Source organism: Balaenoptera borealis (assembly GCF_965194805.1).
Source record: "Balaenoptera borealis genome assembly, chromosome: 5".
NCBI classification, from domain to species: domain Eukaryota; kingdom Metazoa; phylum Chordata; class Mammalia; order Artiodactyla; family Balaenopteridae; genus Balaenoptera; species Balaenoptera borealis.
The window spans coordinates 892,585-914,627 of NC_138862.1; the positions used below are offsets into that span (position 1 = coordinate 892,585).

The 22,043-nt window shown below is 51.7% G+C and overlaps 1 protein-coding gene across 18 annotated transcripts in view; it reads right to left on the reverse strand.

The window, feature by feature from the left end:
* PCBP3 (poly(rC) binding protein 3) overlaps window positions 1-22,043 on the reverse strand; it is a 213,296-nt gene that overhangs the window by 25,951 nt on the left and 165,302 nt on the right. For all 18 annotated transcript variants that reach the window (XM_082392514.1, XM_082392513.1, XM_082392511.1 and 15 more), the window contains one exon: window positions 1,302-1,456. In XM_082392514.1, the coding sequence (XP_082248640.1) occupies window positions 1,302-1,456 (155 nt within the window). The remainder of the gene's footprint in view (window positions 1-1,301; window positions 1,457-22,043) is intronic.

Sequence of the window (22,043 nt, forward strand, 5' to 3'; positions counted from 1 at the left end):
AAATGCTACCCACCCTGGGAGCGGGAAAGGCGGTCAGCATCCCTCCATCACGGAAAGGGAGGCTGTAGGTGTGAGCACCAGTTTCCGGAAATCTAGGGAGAGCAGTGCCCCAGGCACTATGCCAGCCTCTGCCGTCCCCTGGGTTTCTCATGGCACAAACACCAGAGAGAGGAGCCAGGATGAACCCTGTGCTATTGGACTGGAATAGGGGGTGTGAACTCGCAGCCCAATTTAGAGATAAATATGGAAATAAATAGTGCGCAAATGTGCGCAGACATAGGTGTGTATGATTACACGCACCCACACCCACACACACAAGCGCACGCGCGCACGCACACACACAAACACATATTCCCTAGCTCAGTCTGGGGCCCACAGCAGCCCAAAAGCCGTTGAGCACCCCACGTGCCCACCTCTGGGGTCTAACACCATCCCACCATCCTCCACTCAAGGGAGTCGGGTTCTCTAGAGAAACCGCTGATTCCAGGACCAGTGGGAAAGTAAGGATGAGCGACAGCGGTGTGCAGAGAGGACGTGCAGTCAGAACGGTGGGTCCCCCAAGAGGACGCGGGCCAGCTCGGTGGGGCGACCATGGCCAAGTCAGGGACAATGTGAGCATCAAAATCAATAATGACAGTGCGGGGACAGCATGGGGACAGCATGGGGGGTGATGCGAGCAGAACAGCAAACCCTGTGTCCAGGAAGCCACGAATGAAGCAAGGGTGGCACACAGGACGTTCATGCAGCACCTAAGGACCCGCCAGCAAAGACGCCCTGATGACTGTGGAAGAGGAGTTGGGGAGACGCCCAGCAGGTGCCCCCCACCAAGTGACACCCTGAAATCCGGACTACCTGATAGGAAAGCTTCTGTGACACTCCTGCCAACGGTGAGGAAACGTCAGAAAAAGCCAAAGTGAGGGACATTCTTTCTACAGAAGAACTGGGTGGGAACTTTGCTTTCAAAGCAAAAGGCAAAGGAAGCGTGGGGAGCGCCTGTCTGAAGGGCAGCCCTGGGCTGACCCGTGCACTTGAGTGGGGCCCTAGCCACCTGGCCGGCACGTGTGCATCAGTGTTAGTGTGCTGGAGGAGAACGCCCTCACATGTAGAAAATACACACTAGGGCACAGGGGATGGGGCAGCAGGCGGGCAGCCCAGTCGCGAAAGGTTCTGGGAGAAACGTAATCTGGACGGCACTGCAGCTGCTTTGTAAGTCGGAGATTGCTTAGAATTTAAAAAGCCTAATACGAAGCGAAGACCCGTGCGGTGGGCGTGCCCCCCCCTCCCCCCTCCCGCCCCCGCACCTTTCCGTGCATCAGCAGGCGGATGGTCAGCGTCACGTTCAGGCCACCTTCTGAGACCTTGGACTCCATCTTTCTTCCAAAATGTAGCTGGGGGTGGTGGCTCAAGGTGCCGAGGGTGCCGTGAGGAAGGACAGATGGGGCCCAGATGGTGTCACCTGGCAAGGGAAGGCACACGTCAGGTGACCGGGCCTGGGCGGGCGGGTGGGTCGGTGGGCTGCCGCCTTCAGCATCGCTGCTGGGGAAAGGCAGAGGCTTCCTGGGCACCCCAGTCAGCACGAGGAAGGGTTGGCCCCGGGACTCACGGTGTGGCACCTGTGGGGGCCTGGGGTACATGGCAGGGGGGATGGGCCTCAGGGAAAGCCCGCCAGCGAGTGACCTGGCCTCACTGCTGACTAACGCATGGTCCTGGGCCTCAGTGTCACCTCTGTGATGAGGGACACCGGACCAGCTCCCTCAGCCGCTGGAGGGGAAAAGGGGTGACCAGCAAGCCTGGGGACCCCCGTGTGTCTGCTCTGCTGTCACCTTGGATCTGACCATTTCCCACCACATTGGTGCCAGAATCCTCCCCTTCACCCTTAAAAAGCCAGGAGATTACAGATCTGTGTTCCCTTTATGTCTAGAGTCGAGATTCCTTAGTTATCCTCATTCTAAAGTGGACTCAGTCTCTATTAACTAAACTGCCAAACAGCTGTGTGTCCCCCTTTATAAAGTTTTCAGAAAATGCTTTACATCCCATATCACGGGTCCGCTTATTGTATAATTTCTGCAGTGTATCGGTTCAGCACTTCGCCCGCCAGGCAACATTTAGGCTCCGTTTTAAGATTTACAGGCAAGGAATGGTCACAGTAGCGGACCTGAAGGACGGTTGGAGAGCGAGGTGCGCGTGCGGGTGACTCAGCCTGACTGTGTGGAGGACAGAGCCGAGAGGCCCCCGCCCAAGGTCCGCACAGCGTCCAGGTCCGAGTTCAAACGATCGGAGTGGCCCCAAATAGACACGGCTCCCTGCCACGCAGACACCCTGCAGCAGCCCTGCAGAGCCCTTCCTAAGCTCAGGGTGCGCGCCAAGGCTAAGGTGCCTGCACCGATGAACCGGACGGCGGGGGGTCCAGGCGGGGATGCCACGCCTCCTTTTAATTAGAAACATCTCCGCCAGGGTCTGGGGCCATCTGTTATGTAAATGTTTCCAGCCCACGGTGGAGAAAGTGGGTCAGCGAGCGCCAGGGGTGCTCCAGGCTGCAGGCCGTCAGCCGCCATCAGTCACACGGGCCAGTGAGCGCCGGCCTGCTTCACGTGGCCACGAGTGGGCAGCCCAGGCCTCCGTGGACTCTGGGCACGGAAGCAGCCCCGTGGGCTGTTCAGGTCAACCGGACTCAGTACCCCCGATCCTGAAGAACCCACCCTGAGATGGCAGGCGAGGGGCGCCGGGAAGGTGGGGGCATCCTCTGGCCATCCCGCCAGGACCCGGGACACCTCCCATCAGAGGCCACCCCAAGTGTGCTGGGCCCGCTTCCCACCTCTGTGGCGGCCAGGGATGCCCTGCAGGAAGCAGCAGCTGCACTCCTGTGGGTACAGCCGCCCACACCACGCCAGGCGGCCAGCTCATCAGGAAAACCTCTTCCTGTGACTCACTCCTCCCCACACTTGGTGTCCAGAAACCGGCAGATCCCTCTCGCCAGCGAGGACCCCTCCATCTGTCCTCCTCATGCTGGGGATTTAATATATTTTACTCCACTTGGTGAGAGGAAGAGGAGAAGCAGACATGGTCCCCCGATGGGGCCTGGCAGGAGGCCCCCCGCTTCTCGCCTCCCCCCCACCCCCGGAAGCCCGTCTAGTCCGTGGTTCAAATGCCTCTCTGTGCTGACACCATCCTCAGACGCGCCTGAGCCTAGATCTCACCCTGCACCCCACTCCTTGGGCGCCCTGATTTCTGACGGACGCCCCCAGTCCACGTGCGCAGAGATGGGCTGTCATGTCCGTGTTCTGCTCAGGCCCAAGACCTGGCACGATGACCCCTTCTCCGACCCACCCCATTTGTTACCAAATCCTGACACACGGGGGCAGCGTCCGCGATTTATTCCTCTTTTCTAGTGTCTTGAGGAAGAAGCTGGTGGCATGGGTTTAAACCCTTACTTTTGGCCTGATACAACGTTCAGTTCTATAAACTTCTCTCTACACGTGGCTTTCGCTGCGTCCCACACATTTCTATATTTGTGCTTTCTGTCCACTCATTTCAAAAGACTTAATTTCTCTTTTGATTTCTTTTTTGATTCATGGGATATTTTGAAGTGTGTTATCGAGTTTTCAAATATTTGGAGATTTTCTAGATAGCTTTCTTCTGTGATTTCAAATTTAATTCCATTACAGTTAGACAGCATATTTTGTAATACTTGAGATATTTTAAATTGATTGAGAATTGCTTATGGACCAGAACGTGGTCTATCTTGTGTGACTGGGTGGGATGTTCTACAGATGTCAGTAGAGCAAGATGGCTGGGCATGCTTTTCTGTCTGCTTATCCCAATATTGAGTAGGAATGCTGACGTCTCTGTGATTGTGGATGTGTCTGTTTCTCCTGCAGTTCTATCTTTTTTTGCTTCATGTATTTTAAGCTCCATCGTTAGCATCGTAACATCTAGCATTGTTATGTTCTGTGGATGAATTGACCCCTTTGCCATTATGAAAGATCCTTCTTTATCTCTGGTAATATTCTTGACCCTGAAATTTACTTTGACATTAATACAGACACCCGACCTTACTACTGGTTAGTGTTAGCATGGTGTCTCTTCTTCCATCTCTTATTTTTAATTTATTTGTGTCTTTATATTCAAAGTGAGTTTCTTGTAGGCAACATATAGTTGCCTACAAGAAACTTTTTAATCTTTTTCGACAATCTGCCTTTTAATTGGGGGTGTTAGGACTATTCACAGTGATTGTTGATGTGGTTGAGTGTAGGTCTATCATTCCACTATTTGTTTTCTGCTTTCACCATCTGTTCTTCGTTCCCCCGTGTCTATGTTTCCTCTGCCACATTTCGGATTAATTGCATACACTTTGTGATTCCACCTTGTCCCCTTCGTTCACTAACTAGTCTCCACTCTGGGTTTTGTCACCCAGGCAGTGGCTTCAGGGCTTAGGCACAGACCTCTAACCTGACTCAGCCCGTAAGCTGCGGCCTCGCCGCCTGACGGGTGCAGGACAACCCGACAGCAGGGTGTTGTTCTCCTTTCTGCTCTCGGCCTTTGCCCTGTTACTGCCACACGTTTTAGTTCCACCTATGTTATAGATCCTACAGTACTTTATTTTTTAAATTTAAACAGTCAATTCTCTTCTAAAGGGATTTGGATAATCATAAAAGAGTCTTTCATGCTCAACCATGTAGCTCTGCTATCATTTTTCTTCTACCGTAAGAATTTCCCTTAATATTTGTGTAGGGCAGGTCTGCTGGTGATGAGTTCTCTCAGCTTTGGGTGTGTCTGGACAGTCACCTTCTTTTGAAGGCTGTCTCACCTGGTGCAGAATTCCAGGTGAGCCGTGGTGCCCTTCCCTCCTCACCGCACTGTGTCCAGAGGGGTCTACGGCAGTCTCCCCTTTGTCCTCTGAACGTAACCTGCTTTTCTCTAGCATATTTAAAGGTGTTTCTCTTAATCACTGGTTCTGAGCAATTATGTTATTATGCTGTGCCTTGTGTTTTTGTTCTTGGGGCTTCACTGAACTTCTTGGATCTGCAGTCTTAGAATTTTCATCAAATTCGGAAAATTGCAGCCATTGTTTTCTCGAGTATATATTCCGCTCCCGCCCCCGCGCAGGGAGGGCCTCCACCTGCAGGCAGGGCAGGCTCTGCCCTCTGTCCCTGTGCCTCACTCCGTGAGGTGCCATTCTCCTCTGCCTCACTGGATGGGCCGCTCTGCTGCTGACCAGCCAGCGCCCTTGGCACCTCGGACGCTGCAGTGTCACCCCCAGAAGCCCGGCCCGCGTCCTTCTCTGTGTCATCCACGTCTCCACTGAACACACTCGACCTTCCTCTTGCTTCCTAAACACAGGCTGTACAGTCACAACGATGACATCAGTGTCCGTGTCCCCTGGTTGTATAACTGTCGTCGTTTCTGGGTCGAGGGCCAGGCAGTGGAATGCAGCCCTGACACCGCGTGACCGTGACGAGAGCGCTTCCTGTGTGGGTTACAGAGTGAGCGCCGGCGGCGCCTGGTCACTTCCGGGGGCAGCACAGCCAACAGCCACCAGCCAAGGGTGGAGGAGACCCAGGCGCTGCCTCAGACGAACCTGAAGGCCTGGCCCATCTCTGAGCCGCACGGCTCTTCCCGATTCCTTGGGCGGGATCCTGCACGTGGTCAGGGTGCCCTCCTCGGTTCAGTCCCATCTATAAGGAAATCATCCAAATCTGACCACCTGCTCCCAGTGCACGGGAGACACAAATCCATTTCGACCGCTTTGCTCGGCTCCTCAGCTGGAGGACACGAGTCACCTCGTCCCGCTGACACAAAGCCTGAGGCTAGAGTTAAGGGAAGGGTGGCCGCAGGGACAAGGCCCAGGATGGGAACCCGCAGCCCTCGACCCGCAACCCAGGTCTCATGTTTGCTCTGATCTCTCCTGTGCAGAAAGCCTGCAGGTGCCCTGCCACAATCCCAGTGTCCCCGGCCGATGTCGCCCAGCACCGGGAAGGGACACTCAGTCCACGTCTGTGGCGTCCCGAGGAAGGACTCCAGCTGCCCTGGTGTGGGTCCTGCACTGAGGTCACCGGGGGAAGCAGGGCTGGGAGCTGGCCTCAACGCCCAGGCAGGGCGGAAGCAGCCACGTGCTACATCCACGTGTAAGAGCGCCCCCTGGTTTTCAAGGGCATCTGCCCCAGGATGCCAGGCTGGGGAGATCTGGGGGGATGGAGGCAGGTTTTGTGACACTGCAATCCCCTGTGTCTATATGAAACCTCGTGTCCTTCCCTCAAGGACGTTGGGGCCACAGATGGGTGTACACTCAGAGCCGAGGGGCACGTCCAACAACACGTATCTGTGGCGATTTCCAAGTCCTGCCGCCTGCACTTTGGTGGGGAGACTAAGATCCAGGCGAGCGGCGGGGAGAGCAGGTCTCCCGGCGGCGCTGCGATTCCCTTGGGAGGGAAAACGGGCTGATGTGACACTAGGGGGAGCAGATGCAGCCTCACATTTGCTGCACGGCCGGTCCAGGCTGTGGAGTCCGCCTGCAAAAGAGACCAGCCTGAGTCTGGAGGAGCCCCGCTGAGCCCAGCCGACAGTCCCCCCACTCAGATCTGGGCAGGATGGGGTGGAGGGCAGAATCCTGACGATTTCTAAACATACCCCAGGCTTGTGTGACTGGACTCTTCTCCAGTCACAGGAAACACACACAGAGGGCGTGGCGTCTGTGCTGCCGTCCCTGGCAGTCGAGGGGGTGCTTGCACCTGACAAGTATGCTCCGCTGGCCCCGCAGCGCCTCTGAGCTTTCCGGCCTGCACTCTGCTGCCCCCTACCAGCCACCACCTCCCGGTGTCCAAAGAGGAAGCAGGAGAGAAAGGTACATTCAGGAAGCAGACGTATGGGCTATCTGACAGGCGAACTTTATAATCATCACATGTACAGATTCTGTTCACGTGTGTAAAATACACTCATTTACTTTTCACTTAAAACTCCTGGTGGATTTAAGAAGTCAGCATCAATGGGTGGCTCTGGGTAAACTGCTGAAGCTGCATTTAGGAAGCTGGCAGGAGGGTGAAGTTACCTGTGATGCCAAATGCCTGGTCACTGCAGAGGACTATCCTGCCGCTGAGCAGACAACCCCCAGGGGAAGACTCCTGAGAATGCCTCTGATGGCCCCTCCAGGGACACCTGCCTGGTGAAGCCACATGGCTACCCCTGCTGTGGCACAGCCCTGCTGGATAGGGCACAGCCCTCCTGGATATGGCACAGCCCTCCTGGATAGGGCACAGCCCTCCTGGATAGGGCACAGCCCTGCTGGATAGGGCACAGCTATCCTGGATAGGGCACAGGAAACAGGGCGTCAAAGACCAGTACCAGAGCCAGTGCTGGCTGCTCCCGCCCCTGTTCTTTCCTACAAGAACACATAAATGCAAGACGCAGGTTGAAATTTGCCTCGTAGGTAACTGGTAATAAATAACTTTGTTAATTCAACAAATATTTCCTGGGCAATTACTAAGCTCTAGGCACTGTGCTGTCCTACAAAGAGAAGTAAACAGGGCACCTTGCTGAGGGAGGGACGGGCCTGTCAAGAAATCCTTATGGTGATACAGGAGCCAGAGGAACGGGAGGAGCACTGGGCCCACGTGGGAGACAGCCCCACCCAATGTGGAGCGCTCTGGGTGTCAGTCACAGGCCAGGCTGAGTCCTCAGGCAGCAGCACTTGGGGGCTGTGAGTGCTCCTGGGGGGAGCTCTGAGAAGGACTGTTGCCCCAACTCCCAGAACTGCCCTTAGGGCAGTGGCTACACAGTTCATCCCATCCCAGGAGGGTGGTGTACCTGCAAGATTCAAGTATGGGAAAGGAGACGCTGCCGCACCTGGTATCCCAGGGCTCAGCTGGTGGCCTAGGGCTCACCTGGCCGTCTTACAATGACAGAGCATGGAGGCCTTGGCACTGAAGTTGAGGTGTGTGTGTGCCACCCCTCGGGGCCTGATTCAGGAGACCCAGGTGGTCCTAGAAGCTGCATTTAAGGTTCTCCAGACTCCTTTTGAGCAAGGCCATGTTTGGGAGCCACTGGTCCTAATCCCCACCCCAACTCTTCCCCCACTCCATCTGTTAGGAATTTTGGGAGGCTGCCAGTAATAGGAACCAACCAACCACATAACCCCAGGCCTGCTTTTCTCCTTTTGTGAAAGAAATCTGGAGGCAGTGAGTTGGGGGCAGGGCAGACGTGGGAGGTAATGGTGAGGAAGTGAAGGCAATGCCTCCTTTCACGAGTAGAACACCTACATTATATGTATATAATGTAATATCTGGGCAACACTGAAAAGTTGCACAAAGGGGATACTCAAAAACACTGTCAATAAGTCAAAATGGAATTATTAAAAAAATGTTGAGTAACCCACAGGAAGGCAGGAAATAAGGAAACAGAGAAACAAAACATAGGGAGAACAAACAGAAAACAAAAGATGAAACGGCAAACTTAAGCCCTAACATCTCAATAATTACATTAAATGTAAATAGTCTAAATTTACCAATTAAAAAAACAGAATGGCAGAGTGGATTAAGAAAAATGACTCAACCATATGCTGTCGATAAGAAACTCATTCACTTCAAATAGAAAGATGTAAGCAGACTGAAAATAAACTCATTGGAAAAGATGTGTCACACAACCACTAATCAAAAGAAAGCAGGAATGGCTATATTAATATCAGATAATATTGACTTCAGAGCAATGAAAATCATCAAAGATGGAGAGAGGCATTATATAAAGATGAGTCAACCCATGAAGAAGCAATAGCCAGCAATCCTAAAAGTGTATGAATCAAACACTAGAACAGTAAAATATGTGAAGACTGACAGAACTGAAAGGAAAAATATAGAAATCCACAATTACAGCTGAAGATTTCAACAGCATCTCAACAACTGAAAGAATAGCTAGGCAGAAAATCAGCAGGGATATAGAACTCACACCACCATCAATCAACTAACTGGACCTAGTCAACATTTATAGCACATCTGGCACCAGCAGAACACACACAGAATATATACCAATGCAGAACATATCCTTGGCCAGAAAACAAACCTCAACAAATTTAAAAGACTCAAAATCGTATGGTGTGTTCTCAGGTCACAAAAGAATCAAACTAGAAATCAATAACAGAAATAACAGAAAAATCTCCAAGCACACGGAAACTAAAACAACACCCATTTAAATAATCCTCGGGTCAAAGAGGCAATCTCAAGGGTTATAAAAATATGTTGACCTGAATGTATAATGTATACCTGAATAAAAATACATACCCGAATAAAAATACAACATATCAAAAACTGTAAAACACAACTAAAGCACTGCCTAGAGGGAAATTTATAGCACAAAATACATATATCAGAAAAGAGAAAAAGTCTCAAACCAATAATCTAAGCTCTCATTTTAAGAATCTAGAAAAAGAACAAAATAAATTCAAGCAAACAGAAGGAAGGAAATAAGACAGAAATAATTAAAATTGGAAACAGAAAAACCAGAGAAAATCAATAAAATAAAGAGCTGATTCTTTGAAAAGGTCAATAAAATTGACAGACTTCTAGGACGACTGACAAAGAAAGAAGACAAAACATCATTATAAGGAATGAATCAGGAGCTATTGTTAAGAAACTTGCATACATCAAAGGGATAATAAAGGAACACTAAGAACAACTCTACACAAATAAATTGACTTAGATAAACTGACCCACTCTTTGAAAAAGACAAACTACCACAACTCATCCAATATGAAACTGATAATTTGAATAGCCCTACATAACTGTGAAGGAAATTGGGTTCATAATCTTAAAACTCCCCTGCAAAAATTCTCCAGATCCAGATGGTTTCACTAGAGGATTCTACCAACAGTTTTAAGAAGAATTAATACCAGTTCTACATAATCTCTTTCAGAAAACGGAAGAGAAGATAAATAGTTTCCAATTCATTTGATGAAGCTAGTATTAGCCTGATACAAAAATCAGTACAAAAGATGGTACAAAACACAGTACAAAAGGAGAAAACTGCCCTCAAGAATACTGGTGCAAAAATCCTTTAAAAACATTAGCAAATAGAACTCATCAGTATATAATAAGAATTATACACTATGCCCACTCTTCCAGCGATGCAAGGCTGGTGCAGTATTTAAAAATCAACTCGTGTAATCAATCATATTGACAGACCTAAAGAAGATATCACTTGATTATATTGTGCAGAAAGGCACTTGACAAAATTCAACACCCACTCGTGATAAAAACTCTCAGGAAAAAACACAGGAATAGAAGGGAACTTCCTCAACTCGATAAAGAGCATGCACAAAAAGACCTTCGTCCAACATCACACTTAGGGTTAAATCCTTTCCCCTCAGAACAAGGCTCAACATCTCTCCTTTCACGGCCATTACTCACACAGTCGGGGAGGTCAGTCAGTGCAAAAAGGCAGGAAAGGTAATGAGACGAAAAGATAAAATTGTCCCTATTTGCAGATGACATGAACTACTTAGGTGTAAATCTAACAAAACGTGTAGGACTTATATGCTGAGAACTACAAAATGTTGAAAGAAATTAAAGATCTAAATAAATGGAGAGACAGAACACAGATTGCAAGACTCATCATAGTAAAGATGTCAGTTCTCTCCAAGTTGACATACAGCTTTAACATAATTCTTATTAAAATTCCAGCAAGAATTTCAGCGATACAGACAAGATCATTGTAAAATCTATACGGAAAGGCAAAGGAACTAGAATAGCTAAAACAATTCTGACAAAGGAAAATAAAGTAGAAGGAACTGGTCTCCCCAATTTCAAGACTTATTATACAGCTGCTGTAATCAAGGCTGTGGTGTTGGTGGAGAAAATCAATGGAGCAGATACAGAATCCAGAAACAGAGCCACACAAATATGCCCAACTGATTTTTGACAAAGATCTAAAAGCAGTTCAACGGAGGAAAGACAGCTTTTTTTCAACACATGGTGCTGGAGCAACTGGACATCTGTAGGCAAAAATGGACTTTTTGAACTAAACTTTATACCTTATATAAAAATTAACTCAAAAAGGATCACAGAGTCAAATGTAAAACGTAAAGCAACGAAACTTTCAGAAAAGAAAAGGAAAAATCCTAAGGGTCCATGGTAAGGCAGAATTCTTAGACTTGACACTAAAAGCGTGATATACAAAAGGGAAAACTGATAAATTAGATGTGTCAAAACTAAAGACCCGTGCTTTGCCAAAAAACACATTAAGAGGATGAAAAGACAAGCCAAGACTGGGAGAGAATATTTGCAAACCACACACCCGACACAGAACTAGTTTAAAGCATATATAATGATCAAACTCAACAGTAAAAACGAAACAATCCAATTAGAAAACGGGCAAAAGACATGGACATTTCACCAAAGAGGATAGACAGGTGGCAAACAAGCACATGAGAAGATAGATGTTCAGTATCATTAGCCATCAGGGAAATGCAAATTAACACCACGGGAGGGGCCATCGCTCACTTGTCACAACGGCCAAAATAAACAGCAGTGGCCACACCGAGCCCGGAGAGGATGCGGGGCTGCGGGCAGGCCACTCGGATGCTGCGGGGATGTGGCCTGCTCACTTGGAAGACGGTCTGGCAGTTTCTTAAAAAACTAAACACGCAACTACCATTCGACCTGGTGGTTGCACCCCTGGGCGTTTATTATAGAGCAATAAAAATTTATGCCCTCACAGCAGGCTGTGATTTTATTTGTAATTGCCAAAAACAGGAAGCAGCACCTTCATCTGGTGGTTGGTTAGACAGTCACGGTGCATCCCTGCCAGGGGCAGCGTGACAGGGACCGCACACGCGGCACCTACTCCGCCACAAAGCGGAACAAACTGCTGACGCTCTCAGCAACGGGAGGAACCTCGGAGAATTAGGCTGAGTGAAAAAAGCCAGTCCCCAAAGGTCACACGCTGTATGATTCCACTTACACGACATTCTTGAAATGACAAAATTACAGAAATGAACAGATCACTGCCTACCTCGGTCCAGGCTGCGTGACCTTACCCTCCTCCCTCCCAGGCTCAGGCTGGTTCGCAAACCCCCCAGTTCCCGGGAGAGGGCAGAGGAAACACTCACGAAGGAACATGTCTTGTGAGGCCAACAAAAGGATGCAGAAAAGTACCAGGAAGCAGAGCGAACTGCGGCCAACCAAGCTGCCCCTCTCTTCCACATCCTCTCTTCATCTGAGTTGGTCCAATTTGAAAAGTGAGTTTGTTTTCAATTTCATTGGTTTCTGGTCTTGTTTTATTATTTCCTCCCTTCTGCTTGCCTTTTCTTTTCTTTTAGTTTCTTAAGGTAAAAGCTTGGATAATTGTTTGCAGACGTTTTCTCATGTTAGCATTTCATGCCATAGGTTTCTCTAGAGGCACTGACTTCCTTGATTCCTACCAATTTAGAGATGTGCGTTTATTATATATATTCTATTATTTCCCAATATTCCAAAATATTTCCTAAATTCCTTTGATACAGCACATTGACCACATTATTTAGAGGTGCGTGTTTTGATCTTCAAGTATTTGGAAAATTTAAAGTTACCTTTGGTTACTGATTTCTAGTTCAGTTTCACTCTGGTCAGAATATATACTTTTTGTGATTTCAACTGTTTTAAGTTCGTTAGGCTTTTGTGTTTTTTTACACAGAGCACGGTCCACCTTGGGAACACCCTGTGTGCCACGAACATGTCCCTCCTGCGGCCAGGTGTGGCGTCCTGCAAGGCCCCTTGTCCCGTCAGTCACTGAGAGCGCAGCTGGATCTCCAACTACAATCGTGAATTTATCCTCCTCTCTGTTCTATCAGGTTCTGTTTCTTGTGTTTTGAGGCTCTGTTAGGTGACGTATGTACATTTGGGGCAGATGTGTCTTCCTGGACAATTGACCGTTTTATATTCACACAATGTCCTTCTTACCCCCGTCACCGTCTTGTCCGGAAGCCTACTTCTTCTGATACGAGTGTAGTCACTCCAGCCTGGTTTTGATCAGTGTTCACATGACATATCTTTTTCTGTCAACCTGCCAAGAGCATTATATTTCATGTTGGTGTCTTGCTGGCTGCACACAGATTGATCTTGCTTTTTTTTCCACTCTGACCATCTCTTACATTTAACTGATCTGTTTACACAATTTACTTTTTATATTTCAGATTTAATAACTGTCCACTCTAATGTCTGTGTATGTGTATTATACATGTGTGTTGTATAATTATGAAATAATTTCAGATTCATGAGTAGCTGCAAAAATAATACAGAGTTTCTGTGTACCCTTCACCCAGCTTCCATTTGACATAACTGCAGTGCATTAGCAAAACCAGTAAGGGACACTGGTCAAGCACTATTACCTCAATGGGCCCAGTTTGTACACGCCCTTCTTTTGGTGTATGGGTCTATGGAATTTTATCACATGTGTAGATTTCCCTAACCACGCACACAAGTGGGACCACCATGCAGAGCTCTGTAGGTGGTCCCTTCATAGGCTCACTCTCCTAGGCAAGCCCTGATCTGTTCTATGTCGCTACAATTGTATCATTTCAAGAACTTCATATAAATCCAATCAAACAAATGCTACTGCTCTTGAGGTCTAGAACCCAAGTTGCTGTACCTAACAGAAGTCTGTTCATCTTGGTGGCTGGGGGGCATGGCTGCACCACGACTTGTGCATCCAGTTACCCCATGAAGGACATCTGGGTTGGTTTCGGCTCTGGTGGATTACACATAAAGCAGCTGGCAGCAACAGGGTGCACGTTTTTGTGTGAACACAAGGTTGCATTTTTCTCTGATAAGTATCCAGGACTGTGATTTTTTTTTAACTTTTTATTTTATATTGGAGTATAGCCGATTAACAATGTTGTGATAGTTTCAGGTGCACGGCAAAGCACGACTGTGATTATTGAATCATATGTTAAGTGTACCTTTAACTTCTTAAGAAACTGGCAAATTATTTGCGGGAGCAGCTCTGCTGTTTTCCACCCCTCCAACCGCCCCCCACCCCACGCCCCTGCCCAGGGCAAGACAGGCCCAGCACTCTGTTCCCGTCAGCACTTGGGGGTGTCAGTGTTTTTCTTTGGCCATTTTTATAGACGGTGGTGACGTCTCCTTGCGACTGAACCTGCTTTCTCCTAACAGCTAACGGTGCTGAACATCCACCCAGGTGCGTATTTGCCATCTCTTCACCCTCTTTGGAGAAGTGTGTGCTCAGGTCTTTTGTCCATCTTCTAATTGGACTGTCTTGTTTTCTTTCCATGGAGGTTAAAGGGCTTGGCCTGTATGCTGTGGACACAGCCTTTTGCTGGATATGTGATTTACAACGATTGTCTCTGAGGCTCTGGTTTGTCTTTTCATATCGTAACAGGATCTTTCATGAAGCAAATGCTTCTAATTGTGATGAAATACAAGTTCTCAATTTTATCTTCTATGACTTTTGTTTAAAATTTTTATCTTTTATGAGCGAGCCTTCTTTTCCTATATTTTCTCCTAAATAGGTTATAATTTTAGATTTTACATTTGGAAGTTTGATCCATTTTGAGTTAATTTTATGTAAGTTGTGAAGTTCAAGTCAAGGGGTTTTTTGTTTTGTTTTGTTTTATGCATTAGCCAATTGTTTCAACACCACGTTTTGAAAAGACTGCCCTTTCTGTATTAAGTTGCTTTATTACCTTTGTCAAAAATCAGTTGTCCATATGTGTGTGGGTGTATTCTTGACTCTATCCTGTTTGATTATGTAAGTGCCTATCCATCCACCAATACCACAATGTCTGGATTACTGCAGCATTATGGTGACATAAAATTACTCCAACTTCAATCTTTTTAAAAATTCTCTTGGTTTAACTAGTTCCTCTGTGTTTTCACATAAATTTAAAAATCATCTTGTTTGCATCTGCAAACAGTCCTGCTGGGACTCTGACAGGAGCTGCGTTAAACCTGCAGACCCACTTGGAAGCACTGGCACCGTTACGTTGAGTGTCCCAGCTGTGAACACGGAGGTCTCTTATTTAGATCTTTGATTTCTCTCATCAGTATTTCCTAGTTTTCAGCACACAAATTCTGTGCATATTTTGTTACACATATAGCAAGTATATAACTTTCTGGAGTTCCCGTAAATGGTGTGTTTTGAATTCTGGTTTCTGATTGTTCATTGATGGTATATAGAACAATATTGACTTCTGTATGTAGACCTTGCTTTCTCAACAACTTGCTAATTATTACTAGTTCCAGGAGTTTTTTTGGTAGCCTTAATGGGATTTTCGAGGTAGACGATCGTGTTTTTTACAAATAGAAACGGTTTATTTCTTCCTTTCCAATCTGTATGCCTTTTCTTTTATTTACTTGTCATATTGAACTAGCTAGAACTGTGTCCTCTGTTCAGCAGGAGTGGTGAGAGCAGACATCCTTGTCTTGTTAATGATTTTAGGGGGAAAGCAGTAGCTTTTCACCATTAACTATGATGTGAGTTGGTAGGTGTCGCTTACTCCATTGCTCCAGAACCAAAACCTCATTTGATCTTTTATATTGATTCAATTGGCAAAATCTATTTATAACCAGTACTACTTAGTGAAATTCTGATAAAACAAATTTTCCAATCATTCTTTTTTAAAGGAATATTCAAATTAAAAGAATTCTAGTACAATGACTACTGTCCTAATAAGACATGTAGCTATAACGTGCAGCCAACCGCACACGGTACATAGGCTTGCCCTTATGCAAATGCACTCTGTCCTAACACAGGAGGGCCAGTCCCAGCCCTGTTTTGCATATGAGTCCCACAGAACTGAGTGACCACAAGTTGGCTCCAGAGCTCATGCTCCTGACCAGCAGACAGGTGAACTAGTCAAACATAAACCATTGACAGCATTTGTTTCAGATGTGAAGAGAGGAGAGCCACGTTTGAAAGTGGCATGTGATGCCCGAGCCCTGAGGCACTCTTCTGGGGGGAGGGCCGGTAGACTTGGACATTAAAGCAGAAGCCGTCTTACAGCAGTCACACTGCCTACAGGTGCAGCATGCGTCAGCGCGGGATTTCTCGCCCAGAGACGGGAGCGGGAGGAGTCCCGCCAGCCAAGCGCCATCCGAGGCCCTCACGGCTGCAGCAAGCGCACGGCGGCTCTGCCCCGTTAGCTGTGCTTTGTCCAGAGCTACACGCAGGGCCTCAGCTGTGCCGGGGAGAGACCGTGGAGGGGCCCTGGGGGGAGGGCCCGCACACTTGATTTATCCTGTTTAACAGCTCACTGCCCCGTCAGGCTGCAGGAGGCCAGGACAGCACAAACCCACAGAGCTTCTTGGCTGCTTTCGGCTCCTGGAGGACTCACAGCGCAGAGCACGTCCTTGAGGCCGGGGAGGAGGGAGATTTCTGCAGGAAAATGCTCTCGCCGGTCTCAGGTAATGTTAGAAAGACGCTCGGGCCGACACAGCCTGACTTCAGTGAGCACTGCACACAGCCTGCCGGCTCCTCACTCCAGTGTCCGGACAGACAGACGTGCCAGGCTGGGAGGCTGGCTGCCTGCTCACCTCCCTCCCTGCTGCAGAGGCCGTGGAGCGCGGGTCTTTCCTCTTGCTGGGAAGGTGCGGGCTTCACCCAGGGATACTCCTGTCCTACATCTGGGGAAGCGCCCAGGGTCCAGGGTGTCACCTACATCAGAGCGTATGGCTTGCAAACATTCCGATTATTTCAAACACACCGTTTCAAGATTAATAACACCTCTGTTGCGGAGATGGCAGGACTCCCTTGGATCCGACTCTGGTCCTGCGGTGAGGCCTGGGTGTGGACTTGACCCTCCCGAGGCCGTGGCTCCCGGAGCCCGACTTCTCTGTGCGCCGGCCACTGCACACAGCAGGTGCTCAGCCTGTCTGTGCACCGTTTGCCTTCCCTGGACCCTCAGGCCACACTGGGAGGCTGACCACGGCAGGGACCGTCCATCTAACACTCGGTTCCTAGCAGGGGCCTGTGCTGGGGATGCAGGACCAAGCAAGGAGCAGCCCTCACCCTCCAGGGGCTCAGTTTGGTGGACAAACAGGCTGCAGGTTGGTCCGCTGGCCGTCCAAAAGGCTGAGTCCACATTCGGTCCCTCCCCCGCCCCTCGACCGTGTGCTCCAAGTAGGTCAGAGAGGCGAAAGCGCCTCTTCTGGAGAGGAGAGGACAGTCGCTCACGGCCTCCGGGCCAATGGGATGTGAAGGTCGAGAGGCTGGGGAACGGTCCCCACGGGGAGCGTGGGCGGCCTCCCTCCTGCCCTCGCCCTGGACGGGGGATGGGACATCTGGACGGGGCGCCAGGTGCAGGCGAGCCGCGCGTCAGGGGAAGTCGGAGACAAGGGCAGGAGCGCACGGAGCCCGCCCCTGGGGCCTGCAGACTTGGTGCTCTGCAGGCGTCGGTCCAAGAACAGCTTGGGTTTTCTGATGTTGCGTGACTTGGCCCAGTGCAGCGGACTGGAGGCCGGCGGGAGAGAAGCGGCAGGGATGGAGCCGTGCTTATCCACCCCGCCGTCCGGCGACGTGTCCCTGCACGTGTGTGGGCTGGGCGTCCGCCCAGGACATCAGGATGAGCCGAGTGCGCGGCACAGCACGGAGGGTAGAGGCGGGTGCAGCCCAGGCAGAGCCCCGGGAGCCTCCAAGGCGGAGGCACAGCCGCAGTCATGCGGGCAGCAGGCCCCTCACTGGGGAACCGGTCCCGCCGCGGGCCCGCAGTTCCAGCCTCTGATCAGCTAGGAACTCTGAGTCAAATATTAACAGACAGAATCGGCAATGTTGGAGGACTACTAATCACAACACCTCAGGGAGGTTTACACCTGGAATAGACAGGTAATTGAATACCGGGAATCCTGTCAACATGATTAATAAATTAAATAATCATACAAACAATAACAACACCTAAAGCTGATACAACGTTCACCGTGTGCCAGGCACAGTCCTCCCTGTAGCCCCGCCAGGAAGTGCCCCTCCGCCTCACAGACCGGAGGCGGGGCAGGGGGCTGGGGGCAGGCAGGGGGCTGGGGGCAGGAGGCCGGAAGAGCCGAGGCCTCGAGCTGGGAAGCGCAGAGCTGGGCCCCAGCCCCGAGGCAGGTGCGGGAGGCACTGAGCGTACAGCTCGGCCTCCCTGGCAACACAGGACAGAAGCGCCTTGAGTCCGCTCAAGACCATCTGCCCAAAAGGAGCAGAGCACTGGTTTCAAGCCTGTGCCCCGGGCAGCATTCTTTACTGGGGAAAAGGGGGACACAGAGCTCTTATTTCCAGCTTTCATTACAACAAAGGGACATAGATGGTAATTTATACCAAGAAAAATGCGGGAATCAGGGAATAATTTTAGATAAATGCAACAAAAGAAAGGGTGTTGCCCTGTTAGCATGAAAAGCAAAAGAAGCCAACATTAGTTGAGCTCATGAGATTTTTAAGGAGAAATAAAACCCAACCAGTTATGAGGAAAAAGGCTGGCTGGGGGCACTCTGGTCAGGGTCCCCTCCCAGAGCTCATCTCGGATTTGAGGTGGCGCCCGCCACAAGGCAAGGACAGAGCAGGGCCCTGCTGCCCGACGGGAACAGACTCTTTCACTTAGTAACCGGGGCCCAAAGAGTGCCCTCGAGCCCTCCCAGGGCCGCTCCCCGGGCGGCAGGCAGGCTGGCCAGTCCAGGACTTGCCTGGAAAACGTCCTCAGAGGAACGCACCCAGAGTCACCCCTCCTCTCCCGGCTCCGAGGAGGGGGGCCTGTCCTGGGAAACCCACCTCCCACCAGTTCACACCAGGAGGTCGGCCTCCCCGCCACACAGGGTCCCTCAGGGCAGCACCCCCCCATCCTCAGGACCCCGTCAGGACCCCGGAGAGCAGGCGGGGAAGGATGCTGAGGGCAGGAGGCCCGAGGCCGGAGCCGGGGTGGGGTGGGGGGAACCAGAAACGTGAGGACTCAGCCCTCGCAGGAGCTGGGCCCTTTTCTGGGTGCTGTCCCCCAAGGGCTGCCCGGGTGAGGGTGCCCCAGGTGCCAACGGGGTTCCCCTGTCGAGAGGGCGGCTTCTCTTTCCTAAAAAGACCCAGGGTCACCTCGGCCTCCAGATGAGAGCAGCACCGGGGGCAGCATCGCCGACCGGGAGGCCCCCCTCCCTGCAGCTGATGTTCCTGATGGAATTAGTCCCCGGGGCTTCAGTCCTCCGAGGGCCCATGAACCCTGCAAGCCCTGCGCGGCTCACTCCCTGCAAGGCCTGGCGTGCTCTCTGAGCTGTGCTGGCAGAGCACAGGCAGGCGCGTGCACGGGGGTGGGGTGGGGGCTCCGCATTCCCACCTCCCAAACACAAAGGTGGATCTGTAAAGCCAAGTACAGACACGGCGCAGGTAACCCGCACAGCACCCAAGCGGGGTCTAGCTCCCGACCTCGGCCGGGAAGAAGTGGGTCACACGAGCTTCGCAAGACAAGGGCTGTGGGCAGCAGGACCTGAGCCGCACCGGACAGAGGACTCGACCGAGCTGCCGGAGCCGACCGCCACCCCACCCTGAGGGTCCCGACAGGGCGCGGCCTGCGAAGCCTGTGGGCACCGCCTCCACGTCCCGGCACCCCTCGCCCATTTCCTCAGCACCGGCGCCGGGTCCTTGCTGACTGGGGGCTGCGCTTGGGGCACGGGGACAGGGGTGATGCTCTGGGCCCGGGCGGTCAGCTCGCCGTGCTTCTGGAGGCCAGGCCAGGTGGCTGTCCCGGAGGCAGACCGCGGACACAGCCGGGAGACAGGACCCTGCCTCTTCCCTGCCTGCCCAGCCCAGTCTGAGGCAGGGAGCTCTGGAGCCGAGGGTGTCACCAGCTGACACCAGCTGTCCGGCCACCCACGGGGCCCCAGATGCCACTCCGGAGGCTCTGTGGCAATTTAAACCTCAGAAAGTCAGAAAAACAAGTTTCTCAGTCACCCAGATGAGCTGCTTTAAAAAGATCTGATTATAATAACAGTGGGATCCTTTTTAAAACGAGCAAAAAGGACAGAATAAAAAGGCAAAACAAAGGGCAGCAGAACTGTCCCTGCTGAGGTGTGAGTGTGACAGGGTGGGCCGTGGGCGGACCCCTTTCAACTGGGACACAGGATCCGGGGGCTGGGAAACAACTGCCTCAGAGCAGATTGAACCCCACCGCTGGGGGGGGGTCGCTCTTGTTGGCCCCTGTCCTGAGCATTTCCTAGGGACACACGTGACCTTTTGCATAAATATCATAGCACGTGTGCGCCTCAGCTTGACTTCAAAAGCAGTATGATTAAGAGGCTGTAAAACGCGCAAAGCTTAAATCACAGCTGGATTTCACACCCACACTTAACACCGGGAGGTGTGACCACCAACTCACGACAAGGAACAACTCCGCATCACGGCTCAGCCCCATCTGGAGAGCTTGCTTTGCGCCCAGGTCGCACTTTGGGGGCGGCCCCCCTGCCACCAAGGTCCCTGGGGTTGTCCGAGCTCTGAGCGTGGCAGGTCGGTGCTCTGTCGTTCCTCCCCTCCCGAGTGGGACTTCAGGGTGCAAACGTGGTCACGTGAGACTGACCCTTCTGTCACCGGCATTGGCCTCCCGTTTGGGGCGAGGCCCTCGGTGCCTCCTGGGCCGAGTGCCTGCGGGTGCCCGTCCCCAGAGAAGGCCATTTCCAAGTTGCCACACGTCCTGTCTGGGTCCTTCAGCTCATCATCTCGGCGCAGAGGCATCTGTGTTTGACGTGAGGTCAAGTTCTGACTTGGGGTTCAGCGTTTTTTAATAGATACCTGATGGACCCAACACCATTTACTGAATAGTCTTTCTGTTCTACCACTTTTATTAAAGCAAACAAAACAGACCCACCCCCCTCCAGACCAGTCTCCTCCACCGACATCCATCACCGGCTTCCTTACTCCTGCCCGGCGGTGTGTTTTTATACAGGTTTCTTTCCTTCTCCTTTCTTGCCTTCTTCTGGATTGTTCTTAACGATACCTCCCCCCTCGGCACGGGGGCTGCCCGCTTGGGGAGTGAGCCCAGCCTCGGCCCTGCCCCCGCCGGTCCCCGAGTCCCGGGATTCGCGACCACCCAGGAGCAGGCCCAGGGCCGTCCCTCCTGTCCTCCCTCCACCGGCCGCCGCCTGGGGCTCGGCCTGGGCAGCAGGGGCGGCCGCGTCTCCTCTGGTTTCCGTGCTGCGGGCAACACTGTTGGCAGTGGGGTCTCCGTGCGGGAAGGGCACACAGGGAACAGACCCCGTGTCACCTCAGGACAAGAGACTCCGCTGCCAGGTCACATGCGGGGAAGAGGACACACATGGCTCAGCTGTGACCTTCCCTGTGCCCACCCAGCCGCGGGCACCAGCACCGCCTGCGGCTCTCACACTCACACGGGCACCAGCGTCCCCAGGAAGTTCTGTGGATCACAGAACCAGGCTCAGCCCAGAGTTCCTGACTCAGGCGGTCGGGTGGGGGTAGACAAGACTGCCTCTCCAGAAGGTTCTCAGGTGGTGGCGGGGGTTAGGACCCTCTCGGAGGCGCACCGACGGGCAGCGTCCTCTAGAGCGGCAGGGGCATGCCCCGGAGAAGGAGCCGGGCCCTTCCCGGGGGACCGCCTGGAGCACCGGCTCCACCCCGACGGGCTGCCCGTCCTCAGACCCTGACCTCTGAAGCTCCCCCTCGGCCAGAGCCAAGACGGCTCTTCAAAGGCTCCAGCCCCGGGGGCGCGCGGGACCCCAAACCTTCCTGAGGCTGCTGGACCCGGCGACGTGCCTTTCACAGCGGTGGGTTTCCGCGCCTCCTTCCGCAGAGCGGGGGCCTCGCAGAGACAGTGGGGCACTGGCGGGGTGGCCCGGGGGGCGCGTGCAGAAGGCGGCCCAGCTCCTCCTGCAGTCCTTTTGGTCCCCAGACGAGGCCAGACCGAAAGCCAAGAACGTCCGTCAGAGACTGGCCCAGGCCAACGTGAAGCACGAGGACGAGCTGCTGGCCGTCAGGGGCTTGCGAGGGGTGCCGTGGACAGAGGCTGGGCCCCTGCTTAGGGCACCTTCCTCTGAGATTGTGTTGTTTCTGGAAAAACAATCTTCTATTCCGCTGGTAAAAAAGGGCAAGTCAGTGCTCCTAAC